The 20,813-nt window shown below is 43.3% G+C and overlaps 2 protein-coding genes and 2 non-coding genes across 8 annotated transcripts; 3 read left to right on the top strand and 1 right to left on the bottom strand.

Moving 5' to 3' along the window:
• Nucleotides 1-1,757: 1,757 nt before the first annotated feature.
• On the bottom strand, nucleotides 1,758-14,755 carry st8sia5 (ST8 alpha-N-acetyl-neuraminide alpha-2,8-sialyltransferase 5). Of its 5 annotated transcripts, none has more exons than XM_068706718.1 (9): nucleotides 13,999-14,755; nucleotides 9,859-9,966; nucleotides 9,355-9,441; nucleotides 6,682-6,774; nucleotides 5,827-5,985; nucleotides 5,108-5,252; nucleotides 4,887-4,999; nucleotides 4,264-4,356; nucleotides 1,758-4,080 (listed from the first exon to the last, which is right to left on the bottom strand). In XM_068706718.1, exons 1-9 carry the CDS (start codon nucleotides 14,142-14,144, stop codon nucleotides 3,618-3,620), a joined length of 1,407 nt encoding a protein of 468 aa, XP_068562819.1. In that variant the 5' UTR covers nucleotides 14,145-14,755; the 3' UTR covers nucleotides 1,758-3,617. The 5 variants fall into 5 exon arrangements, with proteins under 5 accessions (XP_068562819.1, XP_068562821.1, XP_068562822.1 ...); XM_068706720.1 differs by having other exon boundaries at nucleotides 5,827-5,913; nucleotides 13,999-14,753; XM_068706721.1 differs by lacking the exon at nucleotides 9,355-9,441 and having other exon boundaries at nucleotides 13,999-14,754.
• Nucleotides 14,756-16,544: 1,789 nt separating this feature from the next.
• On the top strand, nucleotides 16,545-18,859 carry rpl37 (ribosomal protein L37). Its single transcript, XM_068706717.1, has 4 exons — nucleotides 16,545-16,607; nucleotides 17,367-17,502; nucleotides 17,675-17,759; nucleotides 18,750-18,859. The coding sequence occupies exons 1-4, from the start codon at nucleotides 16,605-16,607 to the stop codon at nucleotides 18,817-18,819; spliced, it is 294 nt and encodes a 97-aa protein (XP_068562818.1). The 5' UTR covers nucleotides 16,545-16,604; the 3' UTR covers nucleotides 18,820-18,859.
• On the top strand, nucleotides 17,196-17,275 carry LOC137869426 (small nucleolar RNA SNORD72). Its single transcript, XR_011102282.1, has one exon. It is a non-coding gene; the product is annotated as a small nucleolar RNA SNORD72 (small nucleolar RNA).
• LOC137869425 (small nucleolar RNA SNORD72) lies at nucleotides 18,196-18,274 on the top strand. Its single transcript, XR_011102281.1, has one exon. It is a non-coding gene; the product is annotated as a small nucleolar RNA SNORD72 (small nucleolar RNA).
• Nucleotides 18,860-20,813: the final 1,954 nt, after the last annotated feature.

Genomic DNA, 20,813 nt, shown 5'->3' with positions numbered 1-20,813 from the left:
AAGTGCAATAGTCAAGCACCTTACTGGAATATGCACACAATGGAATTAACCTGAAACTGTCAAACATGTAAAACTGACCAAAAAAAGAAGTTAGCTGCTAGCTAACAAGCTAACTAGCCAGCTGTAGCTGCAACCTCGACTCTACGCCCCTCTCTCGCAGTCCTAGGGACCCAGTACACAGGTGGACTCACATGCTCAAAGTTATTAGTGTTATGAGTTTGAATGGAAAAAAAACAAAACTTAAAAACTTACACAATTTGAGTTGCAGAGTGGCGCGCGGCTCCTGTGGGCTATTCGCTCGAGCTCGTTCACTCCACGGAAGTGAAGAAAAGTTCAGTTGTCCAACAACCAGCAGCAAAAAACATGAAGTGCAGTCAGTGAGCCACGTGGTGTCCGACACGCTCGACTCAGTCTGCAGAGGCCTGAAGCGACGCCTTCAATATATGCGTTCATATATGCGTTCTTATAAGTGCACTCAACATGAAGCTAGAGCCAGCAAGAGGCTAGGTTAGCTTATTTTAGCATAATGCTGTCTAATGCAGCCATTCCTTACAACCACAACAACTTCCTTTAAAGGGCCAATGAGAGTAGCATTGTCTTAAGAAGTACCTGTATTTAAATTATGTTGCACTCTATAAATTTAGGTATTTGGTAAAAAAAATGGTGTTTTGCAGTATTGCTTTATAGTGAGTAAAAGTGTAGAAAGCAAACCCTAAAATCGACAGCATAGTTTCACATTAACATGGACTAATACCGCTCTATATCAACATTCAATGTAAGAAAGACAATAGATTCATATTCCTCTGACTTCAGTCTTGCAACACTGTTTTTATAATAGCACAAATTCCTCTATGCAAATTCTCCATCGCACTGGCGTGCTCATCTGCACCTGTGAGCCCAATCATCCCATTAGTCTTATTGCTGCCACCTGTCACCTGATAGGTGTCAAGGGGAAGGGCAGACTTTGGTCATATTGATCTTTCAACATCAGATTACCCAGCCTACGGATGACAGCAGAGGGTCAAACCTCATTTGACCCACGCACGGAGGAATCGTTCCTAACTCATCACATTTAACAACATTCATGTAATAAGATTTAATAATTAGCTCCGTCAAGGTGGTCGTTTCCGGTTCGGTTAGTTTGTCAGTAAAGCTACTTGAAGGCCTATTACTACTGGCCCGATGTTCATAAAACAAGGAAGTACGCGTTACATTTTTGGAGCCGATCCGAATCACGGGGCAGATTCACAATTTATTTTTATTTTTCATGAAAGTTGGGAGATGGGGCATGGCCTTAGAAGTTCTCCAGTGCTCTTCTAGTTCATATGTCTTGCAGACCACCAACCAGAATAATGTCTATATCCTCACTTAAAGATAAAAATCTCTCTAACTGCATTTATTCACCTTTCTTTCTAGAAACTGGATTGGCCTCATCAGCCACAGCTCTACTCAGATATGATCTGCCATATTCCCAGCCGTCGTTTGCTGAGTCAGTCAGTGAGAGGACACTGACACCCGGCCGCTGCTTAATAATTGAGGCGTTGACAAACCAGAGGCTAACTGATCTAAAATGAGATTATTAAATCAGCATCGTGTGTCTCCTGTGTCCACAACAAGCACAGCATGTGACGGTTAGCATATGAATGAATGTTCTTTTTTTGTGGCAAATGTATTATTTTAATATGTAATGAATGAGCTCGAGTTGTGATCCTGTGCTAATCCCCCACACACGATAATAATGAATCCATGGACATAAGTGAGAAAATCCAAACAAGTTTATTTACAAACACAATACCATTATAAAGAATGACCCATAGTCAGTTAAGAAGCACTGTGACCTCTTCTCAGCACACAGACCAGTCCCCTTCCTTTGCCATTCTTGATTCAGTTGTGTCTGTGCAACAATTTAGTGGTCGAGCCAAAACATTTTTGGTGTTCATATTTGCTGAACTCATATCTCTTTGTGCATAAACACACAAATAGTCTGTATAAATCATGAAATAAACAACATACATCTTATCGGCAACGACGTCCCTCAAACACAGAGAAATAACGGAGAGGTGCTGAGCAGAGCTTGAACAGAGGAGGAACTAAATATCATGTTACAGTCTCTTAAAACCTTTTGCAGTGTAAAACTAAATAAAACGGTAAAAACCCTCACAGCTTTGCAGTGCGTGAATTTCACAATGCTTTGTGGAGTGCAAGCTGAAAGTCCACGTTTCAAATGGGAAGGGGAAACACTACAGTAGAAAGGAAAGCGTCGTAGCAGTTCAACAGAAGGGCAGCGACCATCTTCGTACATGTCTGATCAATAAGAACTGGGTCTGCTATTGTACAATTCAACCAATCCTATCTTCTCTCTGTGTAAAGGTTTGTGTATATATGTCCAGGAGCACTGTGAGCTCCAGTGGAGGCTTTACGTGTAAACATTTCAGTGATCATTGAAGCAGGCACACACAAAGCCAAGTATAGAGTAAAGTCATGCAGAGCGTTACATGATTATGAATGGACTTTACAGGGGGGGGGGGGCAAGACCTCGCTAATTCCAATAGACTACTAGCACATGAACTTCTGTACCTTAGAGAGTCTTAAGTATCCTTTCATTCAAGAATAAAACTACGATTGAGCTTGATGTTAACGTATTTGTAGATAAGCAAAACACACGGGTGCGTTGCATATCATGTAGAGGGGTTCGATGTCTCATAAGGCAGCATGGCTTAAGACGTGACACATGACAACGAGACGCTGGGTCGCTTCAGCAGTACTGCGGGTACAATGTTGCTCTACAAATTGGACGGCATCGGGTTTTGCTCACGTGGCGTCATTTCGAAATATTAATCTAGCTTTTGTCCAAAAATCATGACAAGCCAAAAAAAAAAAGAAAACGGGGGGGGGGGGGGACATCCTCGCCTCTGCATGCACGCCCTTTTATCAGCAGACATATCCGAGGATGTCGTCAATTAGTAGAGAGCAGGCCCCTGAAAAACAGGCCATGTCAATAGTGGTTTTAAAATGTTCACCCTGTGAATCTGGTGAATAGGAAATAGATTACAAAAGTAGACAATTGGATGTTGGAATTTTATCTTGTTTTTTTTTCAAATATTAGCTTAATACTAAGGTCCAGGTTTTGTTTTACACAAACATTAAAAGCTGCCACACCCACAGAGTGTCCAAAGATAAAGAGAGACGACAGGGGGAATGAGCGGGCACGAAGACGCCCACTGCGGCCCATTTCTGCGTAAATATCTGTGCAATGTTGAGTAGAAACACCTCTCTGTACAGCAGAGCCACTAGAAAACTTCACAGAAACAACATCACTATGAAGACCACTTTTCACATTAAAAACAAGCATCCTATGGTTAGAGAGTCGGAGACAACCGTGGCGATTTGATTGGCTAAGTAAACGACTTAAGGTACACATCGAAAAGAGAAGTATGTCGGCAGTTAAAGCAAGCCGCCTTCACCGTGTCGTGGAATACGTGCAGAGAAGTGTACGCTCTGAAGGCCCACTCTCTGTTTTGAAATAGTGAAGTATCTCATTTGCTGCAATAGAACACAACCTGGTTTAAAACAAACTAACTAAAGGGTCAACCACGTTAAAGCAGAGCAGCGGGCGCTCACGTGCACTGCCCCGTGTGCACGTTGATGATCCCGCGAGTATGCATGTGAATGAAGTTGAAAATCTCATGGGGCATCGCGTGGAAGCCCGGCCGCGGCTTGACGTTGTCGTAGTAATGGTGAGTGATGAAGATGCCGGAGGGGTTCATGGGAAACGCCCAGAAACCGTAGAGGTGGACCTCCTCGCACATCTCCAAGGCGGCGGTCACGAGCATCAGGCCGCTGCTGACCCGCTTGGCCCGGACGCCCTGCACCGCCCAGAAGCGCTGCACGTTGAGCAGGTACTGCGGGTGGAAGAAGAAGACGCCCCGCTGGGAGTCGAAGTCATCCAGCATGTACTTGACTCTGAAGGATACGTCAGTGTTGCGGGTGTTGTAGAAGGCGGGAAGCACCACTGAGGAATTCTCGTAGTTCTGGAGGACGTCGTAGAAGGGTCGCCGCCATTTCTCCAGCTTCTGAAACCTGCAGAGGAAGTGAGACGTGAGACGGCAAAAGCCAAAAGAGAAGGACTGATTGAGAGAGAGAGAGAGAGAGAGAGAGAGAGAGAGAGAGAGAGAGAGAGAGAGAGAGAGAGACAGAGAGAGAGAGAGAGAGAGAAAGAGAGAGAAAGGCCTGATTTCTCGCTCAGACCTTTATTTACAATACCTCTCAGTAATAATGCTCGGATTTATTGTCACCAGATCTGTTTTAGTGCCAACATCAGCTGAGTACTTCTCATTGATGGGTGGGATGTTGCACCTGCAAGGAAGAAAGCACAAGTCCACTGATAAAGGAGTTTAAATGTATTCGACTTGACACAAACTCGGCATGCTGGCGGGCTGCACAATGAATCATCTGGTAGTGAGTAGAGCTAGAGTTGGGCTTCTACAATAAATCAAACTTGACTGAATGTTTGCTAAACCCCTCCCCTTTACAGCAATCGTCATATCATAGCTTAGCAACCTTAGCATTCCCATTTCTAAACAAGTCAGTGACAGTGTTTTTATCCAACACGTGAAGCTAACGCTAGCTTATTAGCTCGCTAAAGCTGATAAAATCAGCCAGCGATGAAAATAAATCACTGTAAACTGTACTGTGTGAGAACAGAAAGCTTGACTTAGGTGTGTAACTGATACAGTAAACACAGGAAAAACATCAAGTGTAATGTTGCAGGATGGTCTATCTATGGGTTAAGTCTTTTTGGGGTGATTGCATGCTATACGTTGGCCTCGTCCAAGTTGTATTCATAGACAGCAATAACAAACACGGAAGGATTTTATCCTGTATACCTAAACACAAAATCTGCTGAGTCAATTTCCTTTCCACATTTGGTGTTCTTGATGATGCCGCCATTTCCAATAACAGCACATTTCTTGTACTGCGATTTGGAATACGGCATATCCTGGATGAAACAGACGCGTTGTGTTAAATTCAGACATACAGAATTGTGGGCTTCTGTCTTGCTCAAGGACACATCGACACTCGACTCGTAAACAGGTGCTGAACTCACATCTGGGAACATCTTGAAGACTTCAGTGGTGATGGGAAGAATACCGCTGGTATCTACCTCGTACCTCAGTTTGGTCCCTGCAGGAGTGTTCCTCTTGGTGGTGAACAGAAAGGAAGGAGCGTTACAGCAGCGAGACAGAGACATCCTTCAGGAGGACACCAGAGAGAGGACGGAGTTAGTTCATTGGTAAAAGACTTCACGCCAGAACCAAGACCAAACACTAGCTTCACCTCCTCATTGTTTGGGGTCCCACAGACCCTGCTTCTGTATATGAATAAGTATTAGAGTAGTGACCAATCTCTTTGACCATAAAGCATTGTTATTACAATAAATGAACATATTTCATGTTTAGTATGTTAAATAGCTGTGCATGAACACACACATATTATATTTGTTTGCCAATAAGTCATTTACAGATGAAGAACTGTACAGTTTGACACCCTATGACTATATGTCTAACTCACTGCTTGACCTCTTGACCTCAAACTGTTATTAAACAGAAATCCAAATACATCCATGATATGGTGGCCATCCATAAAAAGTTCTGCCAACACCCATCATGGATATGGAGAATATGGAAACCCACAGTTCTCTGACACTTTGAATATCTAAAAGTGATTCATTAATGTAAAGGATGTGTTTGTGCTGTTTAAAGCACAACATGACAGAGACAATGAGGGGGAAACAAAGAACCTCTGCTGAGACTCAGTAATGCTTACTTGAAGTTGCTGGTCTCCTCCTTGTTCTGCTCCCATCTACACACCTGCAGGTTTCGCCATCTCTCAAACAGATCTGAAGTTTTCACCCTGGCAGACAGGCAGAGAGACTTGTGGAATGAGGAAGGATATCCATGGCCATGTATTTTCCGATTAAAGTTTCTATAAGGGTAGTAAATTGAAGAAACATCATAAAAACGACTCAATAACACAAACAAGGAGGGGGGGGGGGGTTGTAGTTGCAGTAGTTATTTTGTGCTGGCTCTACTGGCGCCACTGGAGCTGCACTTCTCTTAGCACAAAGACAGCGGCTTCATCAAGCGCGTCTGTAAATAGCTGTCCTTGAGCTGACACTTCCTCCTCTGAGATGATCGGGAGATGTGATTTTCTTTCTGACTGTGTGGCGGAGCGGCGAGCAGCTGTTCTCTCTGCCTGACGGCCCCTTCGTCAAGAGCCCAGAACACGTCTGACATTAAAGTTTGGCAGCCTGAGGGACACGCACAAAAGGTCACTGGACAATGTTCACGTTCATACAAGACGAAATGTGCGGCTCGAATTTCAGCCAGCGCAACCGCTTCATGGAGGGGCATAATTAATCTGGGCACTCGTGTACTCCATAATGTGATGATGTGTTGTTTACAGTTGAGAGTGACAATTTCCAGCTGTAAAACGTTGGCGATAAAGTGGATGTCATGTGAGAAGATGTCAGTGTTGTTCTCGCCTCTTTGTTTTCGTATGCTTTGGGGATTTCTCCCAACCTGATAGGAGCTTGCGGATCACCTTAGGGAAAGAGAACATGTTATTGTAAGCGAGGTTGTCCGCCTCACGTGTGTGGGCTGCGTCATAACGACCACTCACATTGTCAAGACTTTGACGTCCATAATCTCCTGTCTGAGCTCCCTGCATGCAGTGGAGTTGTATTCATATGAGCCATCGTAGTTTTCCAGATACCTGGAGGGATAGACACAGTCATCCTCGGCCTTAACCTCTCCACGCACAACAGAATCAACAGAATTATTATTTATTCATTTTCAAAACTGTGGAGATAAAATGCAATATAAAAAAAAACTGTGTTGAAAGAAAACAATAAAAAGGAAATAGCTTATGTTTACTATAACATGTCTTAATGAAGTACTAGAATATCAGTGTGGCATTGTGGGATGACAAATGACAGAAGTGATGCAACTGAGTTCAGGCGTCACAGACAGGATAGCAGCATACGGTTCACTGGACACTTGCACCAGATTCTATTACATCTTAGTCTAAACCAACGTGATCCGCTAACTGAAGAAAAGTAATACCTCTCATATTTTCGCATATTTAATTGGTTATGATGAAAACTTGCATGGTTTAATGTCGGCATCCTGCGATTAAAATGTGTTTAAACGCTGTATGTCAATTTAGAAGAGTGACAGAAAGCAGTCTGAAAGAGGAAAAGGGGTTAAATGGTGGATTAGTTAGCTATAGCAGCGTCATGTCTGGAGGATATGAGAATGAGAGGGTCTGAACAATACATTCATAAAATGTATAATCACTGCACAAAAGTGATATTATTTGTCAGTAAACACAATAAGATTTGGGGAATTTCATATTTTCAACTGGAGCTTAAGAATCTGAATTTTACGCATGTAAAATAATCATTATATCGCAGCATTAACCAAATGAATAATGTCAGTTATGAGTTGTATTTTTGGTGGATTTTGAAACATGTTTCTGTGCTCTGAAGCCTCATTTCTTGCAGCACAATGTTGTATTCACATGCGATCAGAGTCCAGTCTAGATAACATGTGTGTGTGTGTGTGTGGGGTGGGGTGGGGGGTGGGGGGTGGGGGGGGGGGGGGTTCGGATGGATTTTGAATTGTGCTACTGCGACATTATATTTTGAACATGTCACAGATAAACAAGAAGGCAAATTCAATGAACCATTGACTTGTAAACACCACGTGTGGCCACAGAGGCCGCTGTTCAGCAAAAGTCACATGGTCCTGCTTCAGTGTTGTGCTGATTTAATGTAATAAATTACAACACATCAACTTAACATCAACTTTGCCTTGAAAGCCTTGAAACGACCTTTGAAATGGTTTCAAATTGCATACAAATACAATATTGTTTGTCTTTGCTACACAGGCGTGAGGCTATAAACAGGCACTACAATGAGAGCAGTACACATTAAGTATTTATATCAGCCAAATGATTTTGTCAAAACTGACAATAGTCTCTCCCCCAAAGGGTTTCTCTCTCTAGCTCTGATCGATAGTTTTCCTTTCAGAGTCATCTCTCTCTGGCTGCATTTACTGCAAATTAACTCGCTTTATATAAATAAAGATATTAATCGACTCAGCTCTTTTTACTTTTGTTAAAACCAGCAATATCTACAGTTGTCATGGTGTCAAAATGCACCTTGAATCTTGGAAAGCTCTAAATGTCCTGATACATATTTTGTATAATGCTCGGCGGAGAGCGGCGCAATTTAACGCTGCAACAGCAGCAATGTCTGTTTGTAAGAATGAACGTTGGCTTTTGTAGCATCAGATAGATCAGATGGAGGGCGGTGTTCTGGAAGATGGATAATGTTGCAGAATATTAACTTTGGCTGTGGAGGCAAACGAGGCGAGTTAAAAACGAAACAAACTAATGATAATAATAATAATAATAATAATAAATGAACACAACGAGCAATACAATGCAGAGATGCATTAAAGGAACACGATGCTTGGATGAAGTCGTAAGGAACAATGAAACTGGTTGTCTACATCCACCTGATGATGCAGTGTATTTCCGAGGTTTTACTGAGAGAAGCATCTGTTTTCTAGTCTATTCATGCTTGTTTTAGCTAAGATGATGAAACCTTTGCAAGTGTTCTCTGTTCAGTTCTAAAAGCAAGACAGCAATTCACTTGACGAGATGAATTTCACCTCCACTTTAGGGTTAATCGTACAATGCTGGCTCAAAACCAATGCAGAATGAGAAAGACTAACCAGCATTTTACCACAGACACTGACATCTGCTGCTCAGCGCAATTTTGAGCTTTTTTTTTGGTGGGGGGGGGGGGGGGGGGGAGAATCTGTCACCTTTCTGTCTTATTGTAACAAGGAAAGTAAAGTGTAAAAGGGCGTAAATCCAGGTCGCAGAGAGAGACAATGCAGATGTGAGAAGGGGAGATAGGGGGAGCAGAGAGGAGTGTCCACACTATGTATATGGCATACACACAGAGCTGTGCAGGACACATGAGACACAGACTGAGGAGGACAAGGCATTCGGAGATGGGTGCTGGATGGGACACAGACGTACGAGGAGAAGCCAGTACATCAACAGGAGACCGTGGTTCAACCAGCTTCTGAAGGGGGGGGGGGGGGGGGGGGGTGGGGATCTGGGGTCGAGGTGGACGGGATCAGACAACATGCAAGAGCAAATCTGAAGTGCAACCACCACTGAAAAAATATGAGAGTTTATACCTTTCAGAGTAATGAAAAAAAAGAGGCATTCTTGGGTTTCTGTGAAAATACTAAAAATGCCTTCAAACTGTCCTACCTTTTTTTTTTCTTCTTAATATCGGCTAGGCAGGGTGTGACTATTACGGAGATCTGTGAATCTGGCTGAAAATTCTGACGGAAACATCTGTCAACATGCAGACAGGTTAAGTTAGAGTTAAATATGTGTTGGGAGTCCTGTGACATCACCACCCCTGCTAACTTCCTCAACCTGCAGAGTTCAAAACAAGTAGAGCAAAAAAAGTGTACATGTGCTGTAGCTTTAAATCTCTCTACATCATCTGAGTAGACTGCTGTACAGCGGCCCAGTCCACACATGCAGGGCTGGGTCGTCACTATAAGATGCATTTGAAACTTGTGCTCTCTCTCTCTCTCTCTCTCTCTCTCTCTCTCTCTCTCTCTCTCTCTTTCTCTCTCTCTCTCTCTCTCTCTCTCTCTTTCTCTCTCTCTCTCTCTCTCTCTCTCTCTCTCTCTCTCTCTCTCTCTCTTTCACACACTCTCTTTTCTCAGAGGTGTTGTGCAGAAGGTCACGCTGGAAAGGTACCTTTTCCTTCCATTTCTGGCAGGCTTCAGAGATCCATCATCCGAGAAATTAACGGGACCGGTCCAATTTCCTGTCTCGTCCCCTTTGAGTCGGCTAAACTGTTGCGCACTAGCAAGAAAATGAATCAGTTTATTTGTGATTTATTGTCCTCACTGTGCAAAAAGTCAAACACATACAACCAAGCCCAACACACACACACACACACACACACACACACACACACACACACACACACACATATACAATAAGGGGGACCAGCTTTTTGGCTCAAGAAAAACAAGTCAAAGTATGACATCAAAAATGGTTAGAATGAATTCTCGGTTAATGACATCATGGTTTGAATGGTTCCTTTATGCTCAGCCGGGCTGCTGCCTCTATCCTGAGTGTGATTCAATCACCCACACGCTGCAATATTGGTGCTGGACTTTTAGTCCGATATATTGAAGTGATTTTAATAGAGGAACAATAATCGACCATACATTTTTAACAGAAACCTGTCTGCGTGTATTGAAAAGAAGCTAACGGCTAATAGCGTCTGATGTTTTTTAAGCAGGACGCATATTAGCGACTAAAGTCAGGCTAGCTGTGCCTTTCTGTGGTTTGTGATCTTTTCGGATTTGTTGACAATAAGCAACCTTTAAGGATCTAATATCAACATATTAGAGGTTGGGAGTTCTTCCATTGCGAGGAGGCTAGTCACAGTCCATCCAGATATCAGTGGGTGGACGACTTCTCCTCGTTACCGACTGATCATTATGCGCGTGTTCATGTGTGACTAATCTCTGAGAGTGCTCCGTGGGTGTTGGGCTAAATTCAGCAGGGAAAAACTGAACCCAGGGTGCATAATGGCTGCATTATGTGATTGAGTATTCATCGTCGGGGACTCGTGTCAATACCCATAAGCAGGCGCATTCTCTTAGTGCCACTTCAACACCCTGTAACCGGATGCTGAGCAGAACATGCTAAAATCAGAAGCGTCTGTTTGGGATGTGTGCCTACAAGAGGACAGCTGTTATATCGCTTAAACCATTAATCGTATTCATCGCCAAAACACTATGCCTGTGAAAGCTTGACTTGATCAATAACACATATATTATTGGATATTTTCCAATAGTGTGGCTACCAATAAAACCCTAATCAGTCTCATGCGGCTCCCACTGACCCAAAGGTCAATCCACGGTCTTCACGTCGAACATTAAGAGTCCATTTATCTCCCGCTGGCTCAATTATGAGCACAACATAGACAGTAATCTAAGCATTAGTTCAAACAAACAACGAGCACAAAGTTGCTCTGCTGCACTAATGCGCTCTGATTCTGCCCTTGGGCGCCGTTAATGGGACTTGAAAGCAGGAAGGACTTTTATACATATTGGATTTTGTGACTCGGCTGGTTTTTAGGGAAGGGCTGGACGTTGACTCAGATGTCCATTTATTACGTCCAGGTCCACTATAAGGGCTCTCTACGATGGACACTTCATTGTCTTCATCAATACACGAAATATAACTTTAATTGTCTAATTGTATACATGAAAACAGATGTGAGCTCCTCTTGATTTCTTCCTTGCTTCCTTACTGCATTATAGGTATCGAACAAGATGTCAAAAAGTGCGTTATTGTGTACTTTTTTGCAAACCGTCGTCGTTGTTTTTTTGTCTTCTCTATATTTAACAGGAAAGCGCTCCTGTAAATAGTGTAAGTGCTGTGTCTTATAAATAATAAACGAGCGGTTCTGTGTGCCGCTATGTGCTAGAATCAATAAATAAAGCTCTGTAAAAACACGGAACGCTGTTTAGAATTCAACTCCAATACATAATGCAGCAAGAAGGGCTCATTAACAGTCACAAGTACAGAGATAGACTATTTATTGTAAAGCCAACAATTTTGATAATAGTAATCGTTTTATATGTCATTTTTCAAGCAAGAATGAGTTTATTTTTGGTTTTGAAAGGGGGTGCTCTGATGTTTTATAGATATAAAATGATAAAATGATTAACTGATAATGAAATCACTAGTTCCACTCATCTTCTGGATGGTTACATCCAGCCTCGGGCCTCTGGCGCTCCTCTTTCTAGCTGAGTGTATTTTTAGATATCGCCCTCTTCAAGTCACACAGAGTTGAAAGTTAATACGGCTTCATTTACAGAAGTGTGTCACTAGCTGCGATTATTTAAATAGGCTTCCCTCTTGAATCGGCAACTGACACTTTACAATCCTTTACGTCCTCCGCTGCTCTTATCTCAATGCGAGTGAAGGCGGGGAGCGAGCGGATTCTTGTGACGCCGCGGCGTGACTCCGTGGAAACTCAATGACCAGAGTTGTCAAGTACAACAATGTTCACGACTTTAGACTTGACTCTAATGGGCGACCTCACACGTCTAGAGCAGAGCGCTTTGCCCTCTGGTCATGTGGGATGGACGTACACACAAAGTGAGCCGGTGTAAGATTGATGAAACCGTTACTAAGCTTTCGCCCCAAATCTATGCGTCCAGATCCTCTGCTGCCGCTCTGGCCTCGACGCCTCTGGAAGTTTAGTAGAGCGCGTAAAAAACACCTTGCCAGCATATCCTCATGCTTGGGAAGGAGAAGAGGTTGGGTGTGGTCGGACCCATGTGGACAACGACTTCTGCTCGTTTACGCTTGAAAACATGTCAGAAGATGACGTACCCCCCCTCCCCCCTTCTCTTTCTCTCTCTCTGCATCACACACACACACACACACACACACACACACACACACACACACACTTGCAGGCAAACAGCACTCCCTCTCAGTCTCTCACTCTCGCCGTCTCCTTCCCCCTCTCCCCCCCACTTGCACTGAGGTGTGTGTGTGCAGACAGACTGTAGCAAAATGGCTGCCGCTGCATGAGCCCACTGCTTACTGTTGGGTGGCTTGTTCCCATCTCACTCCCAGAGGGACACAGGCGAAGGAAAGTGTGTGTTTGTGTGTGTGTGTGTGTGTGTGTGTGTGTGCGTGCGTGCGTGTGTGTGTGTGTGCGTGTGTGTGTGTCGGGTCTGAATTCATGCATCTCACCGCAGAGGGTCGAGATGCCATGAATCCACATTAGGTATCGTCAGACCAGCCCAGCAGGGTGGCAGGGGAGGGGTTAGCAGCTGTGGGGAGCTTTCAGATTGAAGCGCATATATGTTTGCTTTGAAGGCAACATATATGTGCAAACATATCTGGAGGTGGGGATAAAGTTTTCAGATTGTTTCTTTTGGTTTGGAGTGAGATTTGGTGTTCTTTTGTGGGATATTTTTTTGTTTTGTTTTAACCACCTAAAGATAAAAACATCCCGGCTTCTCTGCATCTGCTCGTCTCACACTGAAATTTGTCTCAGAATGTAGTGAAAGGGGGGGGCCTGCAATTTAGCGGATATATTGGTCTTTAAATGCGGGTAGATGAGGGCGAAAGAGGACCATCCCCATCAGGGAGACGGGTACTGTTGCAGAGGTCTTATAAAACATGGCTCTGCAGTGGCTGTGTGTGAGCCGGGTGCAACCCGGTGAAATGATTTATTTAACAGGGACCGATAAGAAATACACATCATCTTTATAGTGTCGATAGCAGTAATCGTCATCATCAGCTCCAATAGCTTTCGGTTGCATTGTGATAATCTGATGCCTCTGTAAGATGTAGGCTACGACCAGTCAAGAAGGCTGAAACAGAAAATAAAAATAAAGATCTTTGGGGGGAAAGAAAAAGAAAGGGAGAACATTACCATACACAGCTGGAACACTGTGTATGGTATGAATGTGATGCTTCGCTGTCAGAAAATATCAAAAAAATAAATCCAATGGAAGTTGTTTCTATGCCACTGGAAAATAAAATGGATGGTTAATTGCTTTTGTTCTTTTCAGCCATGAAAGCTTGTTTTCCCCCATGCGTCCCCACATAGTTCATCCAGACTACTCCCATTTATACTGAACAGTGTATCATTTTTATCAGGCATTGTCTATTTTTCACCATTCAACCATTACCTGGGCCATAAGTCTCACACAAAACGGCTATGAATGCATGCTTCTTTGTTTATTAAAGCTGAATGGTTACAGCGTGTATACAACTCTCGTTATAAACAGCAAGGCCGCTATAACTGCCTTTTGTTCAAGGGACGACTAAACAATGATAATCAGCACTTACCTCTTAATGTAGTTTTTCCCATAGAGAATCTGCTGCAGTAGTGTGACGAGTCCAAATGCGCAAAGGAACATAAAACAAAGAGATCTATTGCCGAGTATATCTTTACCCGACGACGGGTCGGCGTATCCCATTCTTCGGCGCAGCATCCAGGGCTGACGGTGACACCCGGCTAGGTGTCTCTCACCGCTGCATTCAGGACCAGGAGCGCAGGGGTCGTGTACCCGCTGGACAGGACATCGTCCATCACCTTCCTAGGCTACGTTAATGCTCCCGCACCGCAGCATCATTGCTGTTGGATGATAAGCATCACAATGAATCGCCGGTTGTGACCTCAATTGCAAATCATTAACAGCCCTGTGTCCGCTTCTGACGAAATAATTCTTATATTTTCGTATATTTTGCAAAACGGACGAGGTGTAAACACGTTAAACGACCCGCGGTAAATTGTTGATTTGTGTCAGAATAGCATGCGCTCGTCTCGACGAGGTGCAGTCGCTCGGTCGGATGCAAGCAATGCAGGTTCTCCAAAAAAAATAACGCGCACAGAGAAGAAGATGTTCTCTGGAGTAGATCTCGAAATGTTAGATCAGATAAAGCAAATGGCATCGATGGCGAGCGCGGTTTTTTCTTTTCTCTTTAGATCACCGATGCGAGCTGCGACCGAAAAACACACACACACACACACACTCATCCTCCATGCTTCATCTCAAATCTGAGCAAAGCTCCGTGACTGAAATGCAAAAGAAGGAGGATGCGCCTTTTCTCAGCCTGGCAGCTGGGGGCGCGTCGTGCTTCATTCAGATGCTCCTCACTCAGCCAAAACCCAAGGTCATGGTCTCCTTTACACCAAAGCACCCTGCTCTTAAAATAGCCCATTTAAATCCACCTGACTTGTCCCTAAACTCTAGATTACGTCATCTAAAAATAGCATCTCATTATAATTTATTTAGAGCTGATGCTGTTGTAAAATCAATGCATGAAGTGTTTTTCTTTCCTTCCTTTTTGCATTCCTTTTATTCATTGCAGTTCATGTCAAAGTGACAGACACTATGTTATGCACTGCATTACTGTCTATCTCAACTAAGTCTCTCACTGCTTTAGGTCTATGGGGACATTTAAAACCTGAACAGCAGCATTTTGGCAAGCTAAACAGATGCCCTGACAGCAGCACCTCCTCAGAGCCAAACTCTTTATAGCGCCGGTGCTGGCGATTGTAATGGTGACATTGATTTCTGCCTGTGTCCGCTTTGACAGCTGCTCGAATGTGTCATCAAAGTCCACCTGGACAGTCTGGGCAGCATCACCAGCATCACCTTTTTACAAGCTGCAGAGCCGCATGTGAGAGAAGAAACAGCTGATGAGCCATCAGGTCGTAATGGTGTCAGGCTGTTATGCACTTGAGATGTGAGGATTTTAGGAATAAATCTGCCCTGCATCTCAAGGCGTGCCCTGCAGTGAGCGTCTTTGCAAATCTGTACCACTTTTACTGATGTAGTCTACAAGAGACTCACATCATCTTTGTAACGTTAAGTAATCCACATCACTGAACCATCTACAAATGGAAACACAAATAATGTAATTCCTAGTTTTAGCCCTCCATGGGTTTATTGTCTGCCACTTACCCTGGGTCAGCATAAAGGCTAAACAAAGAAACCCAGATATCCTTCTCTCATCGTTCTCTCGAGCCACGGCCCTCAGGACCAGCAGCACTCCCAGGCCAGATTGCATATGTAGTCCCTCCAGCATGTTCTGGGGTCTGCCCTAGAGCTCCTCCTAGTTGGACAAGCACAGAATATCTCCAAAAGGAAGCATGGAGAAAAGTGAGCCCAGACACCCTGCAAAGGAATGCTCATTGCTGCCTTCACAGTTCTTTTCTTTGTCCCCCATTAGATCTTAAATTGTCATCATGAGCTTGGAATATATCCATTGCTGGATTAACCAGCTATAGGCACTGGGTTAAAAAAAAACCTCCCCATCTCTGAGCATGCACTCTGTTACGATGACGACAATTTAAGAAGCACAAAACATGAGCACAGCTAAAATCCACTTTACGTTAAATTATTTTGTCAAGCTCAATTACCTTCATTGAGCTCGATACCGTCATACTTCTCTACTGGAATACTGCCTGGTCTCCCGTTTGCTATGTGTCAATTAGTTTGTTGTAATTTGATTAACCTGGTTTTCAAATATGAACTAAATAGACAAAGCACAATATCAACTAAAATAATAATAGTCTTAAAACTAGCCTATCTTGACATCAATATTGGATGATATTATAAGACCTGCAGTCTCATCTACACACACTAATCCACCTTTGAATCTTTAATTTTACATTTTACACATTCTTAGTACCATGCCTTCAATTACCTTTTAAACATGTATTTATTTTCTGCCCCAGTTGGTTGTTATAATGATAAATCAGGTTTATATTGTCAACATGCTGTATATAATACGTCAAATGGACATTAACGTTCCCTTTTGCTGAACATATTAGCTAAATGCTACACGGGGTCACATTTCGGTGTTACACAGGAAGCAGCACGGATGTGATTTTATGCACCGCCAATTCCTCTTCCGGTCTCTTTTCCCTTAGCCCCTGGACGAAAATGGTAAGTTGTAACGTTGGCGGACAGAAATCTCTTAACATCTGCGTAATGAGTCGTTTATCTGACGCCAATAGTTGGTCTTTCGATGTTAAATAAACATCGTAACCGTTCGGGTGAAGTATTTGTTTAGATGAAACTTCGTTTTAATAAGATTAACGCTGTTCCTGTTGCAGCCATCCAGCGTTTATTTGCTGCTCGTAGCATTGAGATCCAGGCTACAGAACGGGCCCGAGTTACCCGGGAAAAGACTACATACCGTTAATGTAACTCTGGACGTCTTCGGTTATACCCGGCGAGCTACCGCTGAAGAGTTGTTTTTATCTGTCTTATTAATGTAGCAAGCTAAATGGCTTTACGAGCTTTAGCATAGCGGTTAGCATAGCCGGCTAGCCACTTCGTCCAGCACTGAATGTGCTTACTGAGTGTACACAGTGTCTAACCTGCTAACGCTTCAATGCAGCTGAGGACAGGTGTTTTGTCAAAATGTCTCCCTTTGAAGGCGTCACACTAATTAATTTACACGTAGTTGTCCTAATTGCTAAGATTGTAATCAATATTGCATCCATCAAAGTGGGGATTGTTGCCATACGAGTCTTGTCAGTGATGTTTCTAAACACAAATGTCTGAACAAATGATTTCCTGTGATTTCATTCTTGTTTCTGAGACAAGACCGTCAAAGCTTTGACCTGCAATGAATGAATGAAGTCCTTTTTTTTTTTTTTAGAAATTGTCTCTTAACCTCCAAATGCTCTCTCTTCTCAGACCAAGGGAACATCCTCTTTCGGTAAGCGCCGGAACAAGACGCACACCTTGTGCCGTCGTTGTGGGTCCAAGGCCTACCACCTGCAGAAGTCCTCCTGTGGCAAGTGTGGCTACCCCGAGAAGCGCAAGAGAAAGTGTAAGACACCTGATGACGAGACTACCGTCTAACTCAAAACATTGTAGGAGTGTTTGCTTTAAAATGGGACGGTGAACATGCAGGGTATAATGTGCAGACATAAGTCTGAGACCAGGATCTGTGTTGGTACATTCTCCAGCTTTGCCTTGATGCATTCTGATTGTTTTTGTAGACAACTGGAGCGCTAAGGCCAAGAGGAGGAACACCACTGGAACCGGCCGTCTGAGACACCTGAAGGTCGTCTACCGCAGATTCAGGTGAGATCTTTAGACGCGCACAGAGCAGAGCGTCGAGTGTTGCTAGTTATGTGATTCTGCTGTGAAAACGCGCCGTGTTGATGCCAAGAATTTGAAATATTATTAACCCAAAAAGAACGCAGTGAAAATGTGTTTGCTTTAAATCACTGCGATAAACACGCACTGAAGATTTTTTGATTTATCAACTCGGAGCGACAAACATTGGATCTGCTACTGGGATGTGTTGGCGTTCCCAGCGTGTAACGTAAGCAGAGATTCCTGCATCTAACTGCCAAGAGGAAGCTGATATCGGCACACTTGCACCCGTTTGTATTGATTTCAGGTTGAAGTGTTAGACGGCGTGTTTATAACCATATTATCATCAGCGCTGACATTACATTATATCTGGGGAGCTATTTTTTTTTAATATATATTCGATTTCAAGACTTCTCGATGCTGCTTACCAATGATGGTGAAAAATAAATGTCTGAACAAATGATTTCAATATGATATCAGTGTTTTCTCTGAGGTAAGCTTCATTGTTGAGATCAGAAACGTGAATGTAGACGGTTAAAAATGAAAATGTCACGTCGCTGTGCCAGCTCAGCATCCTGGTATTAAGTACTCTCGTTAACTGACAGTGATTATTGTTTTTGGTTACAAAAAAAAAGGCCCTTTTTAATGACGGCAAATCTCTGTAAACATGACGTCATCCTGGTTCTTTTTGGTGACTCATTTCTTTTAAATGGGGCTGAAATGCCCTGTTGTTGTTTTTTCTCGGCATACCAAAAGCGATAGCATGCTTCACCTTCGTGCCATTTGTGCCACAGACATTCTGTTTATTCTCTGTTTTTTTAAACAAGTCGAGGAGAATCAAATATTTATGGTTCAGAATGAATCAGCTCTCTGCAGCTGTGGTGATTCTAGCTGGTTACCTAGCTAGTTTACCGGCGTTTGATGGTAAACTTCTGCATCACCCTCACTTTTCTCTCTTTTTGTTCTGTTCCCCAGGAATGGTTTCAGGGAAGGCACCACCCCCAAACCCAGACGTGCTGCAGTGGCCGCCTCCAGCTCATCCTAAAAGACACATTTTTTGTTGAATAAATGTGACGTTAAACAGAGTTTCAGTCTCGTCTCTTGGTCTTCAAGCCTTATCGTCTGTCCGGTGAAAGCAAAACACAGGCCATGAGTGATGTCATCGACGGATGCAAGACACACAGGGTGTTCATTTATCACATGTGCAAATTTCTAGTAAAAATAAATAAATAAAAACTTTTTGTCGAACCGAAGCATAAAGCTGAAATAAATGGTGTTTTCAGAAATGTGATGTATTGTTTTAATGTTGGTAGTTTTGTAGTGATGTCAGTGAATAAGAACAAATCTGCAAAACACTTTTTGATTAATCGAATCATTTAGTTCAATAAATAATAAAAGTTTGCCTCAAAGCACATAAAGAGGCTTCAGGGGTGAAATGAGAAGTGTGCTATGAAGACTCAATCAACACTGAATTATTCAGATCCAATCAACAGTAAAAGTCCAGCAGATTAACTGTTGTGTCCTTTATTCATAGTGGTTAAATATCTCAAAGCCATGTAGGAAATATTAGTCACATTTCATGCACAATGTGCAAAGTCCTCACAGAAATGACACCTTTCAGACAAACGGTGAATTCATCATCTTTTCACAGCAGATGGTCGTGTTTCTCCACTGCTGCTGGGAGAACAACACTGAGAAACAGACTCTTTTTCTGCAGTCTAGTTTGTGGTGATGTGACACAGATGTGGAAAACCAAATTATTCACTCGAGTGCTGAATGCAAACCTAACCTATCTTATTCCCACGCTGGAGAAAAGGTTATTTATTGAGAGCGATCTCAGCCTAACGGCTCTTCTAGAAGACACAGGACCTCCCCACCACTGTGGCTGCAGACCGAGGGGGGGACCAGTCTGAATCAGGGGCCCTGCAGCCTTCAGGTACTTTGACGGGGCCTCCGGTGAAATGTTCTCAAGCCGCCCTGAGCTTCTAGCAGCGCCCCTGTTTGCCTCCTTCACTTAGTAAAAGTGCAGCTGGACGATAAACTGCAGCTTCTAAACATCTTTCGGCAACAAAACAAGTCTAAATATTTAGCAGGAGCCAAACAATACTGAGATCTCTCAGACGACGAATGGAAGGAAGGCCGTTTACAAATGAGTCAAAGGTTTGTGTTTTACGGCAACAGCTGGACTCCGTCAGAGGAGACCACCGCGGTGAGGAACACCACAGTGAGGAACACCACAGTGAGGAACACCACAGTGAGGAACACCACAGTGAGGAACACCAGCAGACAAACGTGGTGAAGTTAGAAATATCCCTCTCCTGAGATTTTACATGGCAGGTAGAAAAAGAGCCGTTTACACCGAACTGATCTGGTAAATTATGCCGTCAAGAAATTTCAGAGCTGTGTTTTTTTAAAATGATTCCCAGAACCTGCCTCCACTCTGTCAACAAACGTCTTCTTTTTAATCTGTTGGTGGATCTGGCAAGTCTAACGAGATCTACAACCGCGCGCCGCAGAGTGAGAGTGTGTCTTCAATCACAGATACGCCTGAAAGCATTTCTCAACACAACTGCTGAGTCTCTCTGTGTTTCTGCTCTGTGCTGCCAACAGACTCTCCACCTCTGTTGTTTATACTTTTTAAAGTTGTGCTTCTGCCAGTTTCACTACATCTTTTTTTTTTAATCACCAGTTTTGTAGATTTATCACATTCTTTGCCACATTTTGATCTCCACACTTTATGAATATTGTGCCCAATCTTGTAGAAAAAACGTCTTACAGCAATAAAAACCGTAGAATAGTAAAGTGTTTATTAAATCATACCCGACGTACTTTACTTTGAATGAAAGCTTGTCTCATCGTGACGCTTCCCTCTCTGGGCACACGGCCTCTTCCTCCGCTCCGGAGGTCAGAGGTCAGACCATCCATTACATCCACACAGTCCTGACACACCTCCTCTACTTTGACCTTGTGACCTGTGCTGCTGCTGTTTTTCCCCTCCTCTGTAACAGTCAGTTTCTTCAGTGTGAGTGATAGATGACG

This window comes from Cebidichthys violaceus, unplaced genomic scaffold (genome assembly GCF_023349555.1).
Source record: "Cebidichthys violaceus isolate CVI_PGR_0920_01 unplaced genomic scaffold, fCebVio1.0.p SCAF_12, whole genome shotgun sequence".
NCBI lineage: Eukaryota > Metazoa > Chordata > Actinopteri > Perciformes > Stichaeidae > Cebidichthys > Cebidichthys violaceus.
This window is presented reverse-complemented; position numbering and strand designations above follow the sequence as displayed.

Coding starts and splice junctions, on each gene's coding strand:
- st8sia5 (XM_068706718.1), bottom strand. CDS start 14,144: ATGCTGCGCCGAAGAATGGGATACGCCGACCCGTCGTCGGGTAAAGAT. Junction 9,967..13,998: donor GGGAAAAACTACATTAAGAG/GTAAGTGCTGAT, acceptor TTTTCTTGCTAG/TGCGCAACAGTTTAGCCGAC. Junction 4,357..4,886: donor TCAGCAGATTTTGTGTTTAG/GTATACAGGATA, acceptor TCTTCCTTGCAG/GTGCAACATCCCACCCATCA.
- rpl37 (XM_068706717.1), top strand. Junction 17,503..17,674: donor CGAGAAGCGCAAGAGAAAGT/GTAAGACACCTG, acceptor TTGTTTTTGTAG/ACAACTGGAGCGCTAAGGCC. Junction 17,760..18,749: donor GTCGTCTACCGCAGATTCAG/GTGAGATCTTTA, acceptor TCTGTTCCCCAG/GAATGGTTTCAGGGAAGGCA.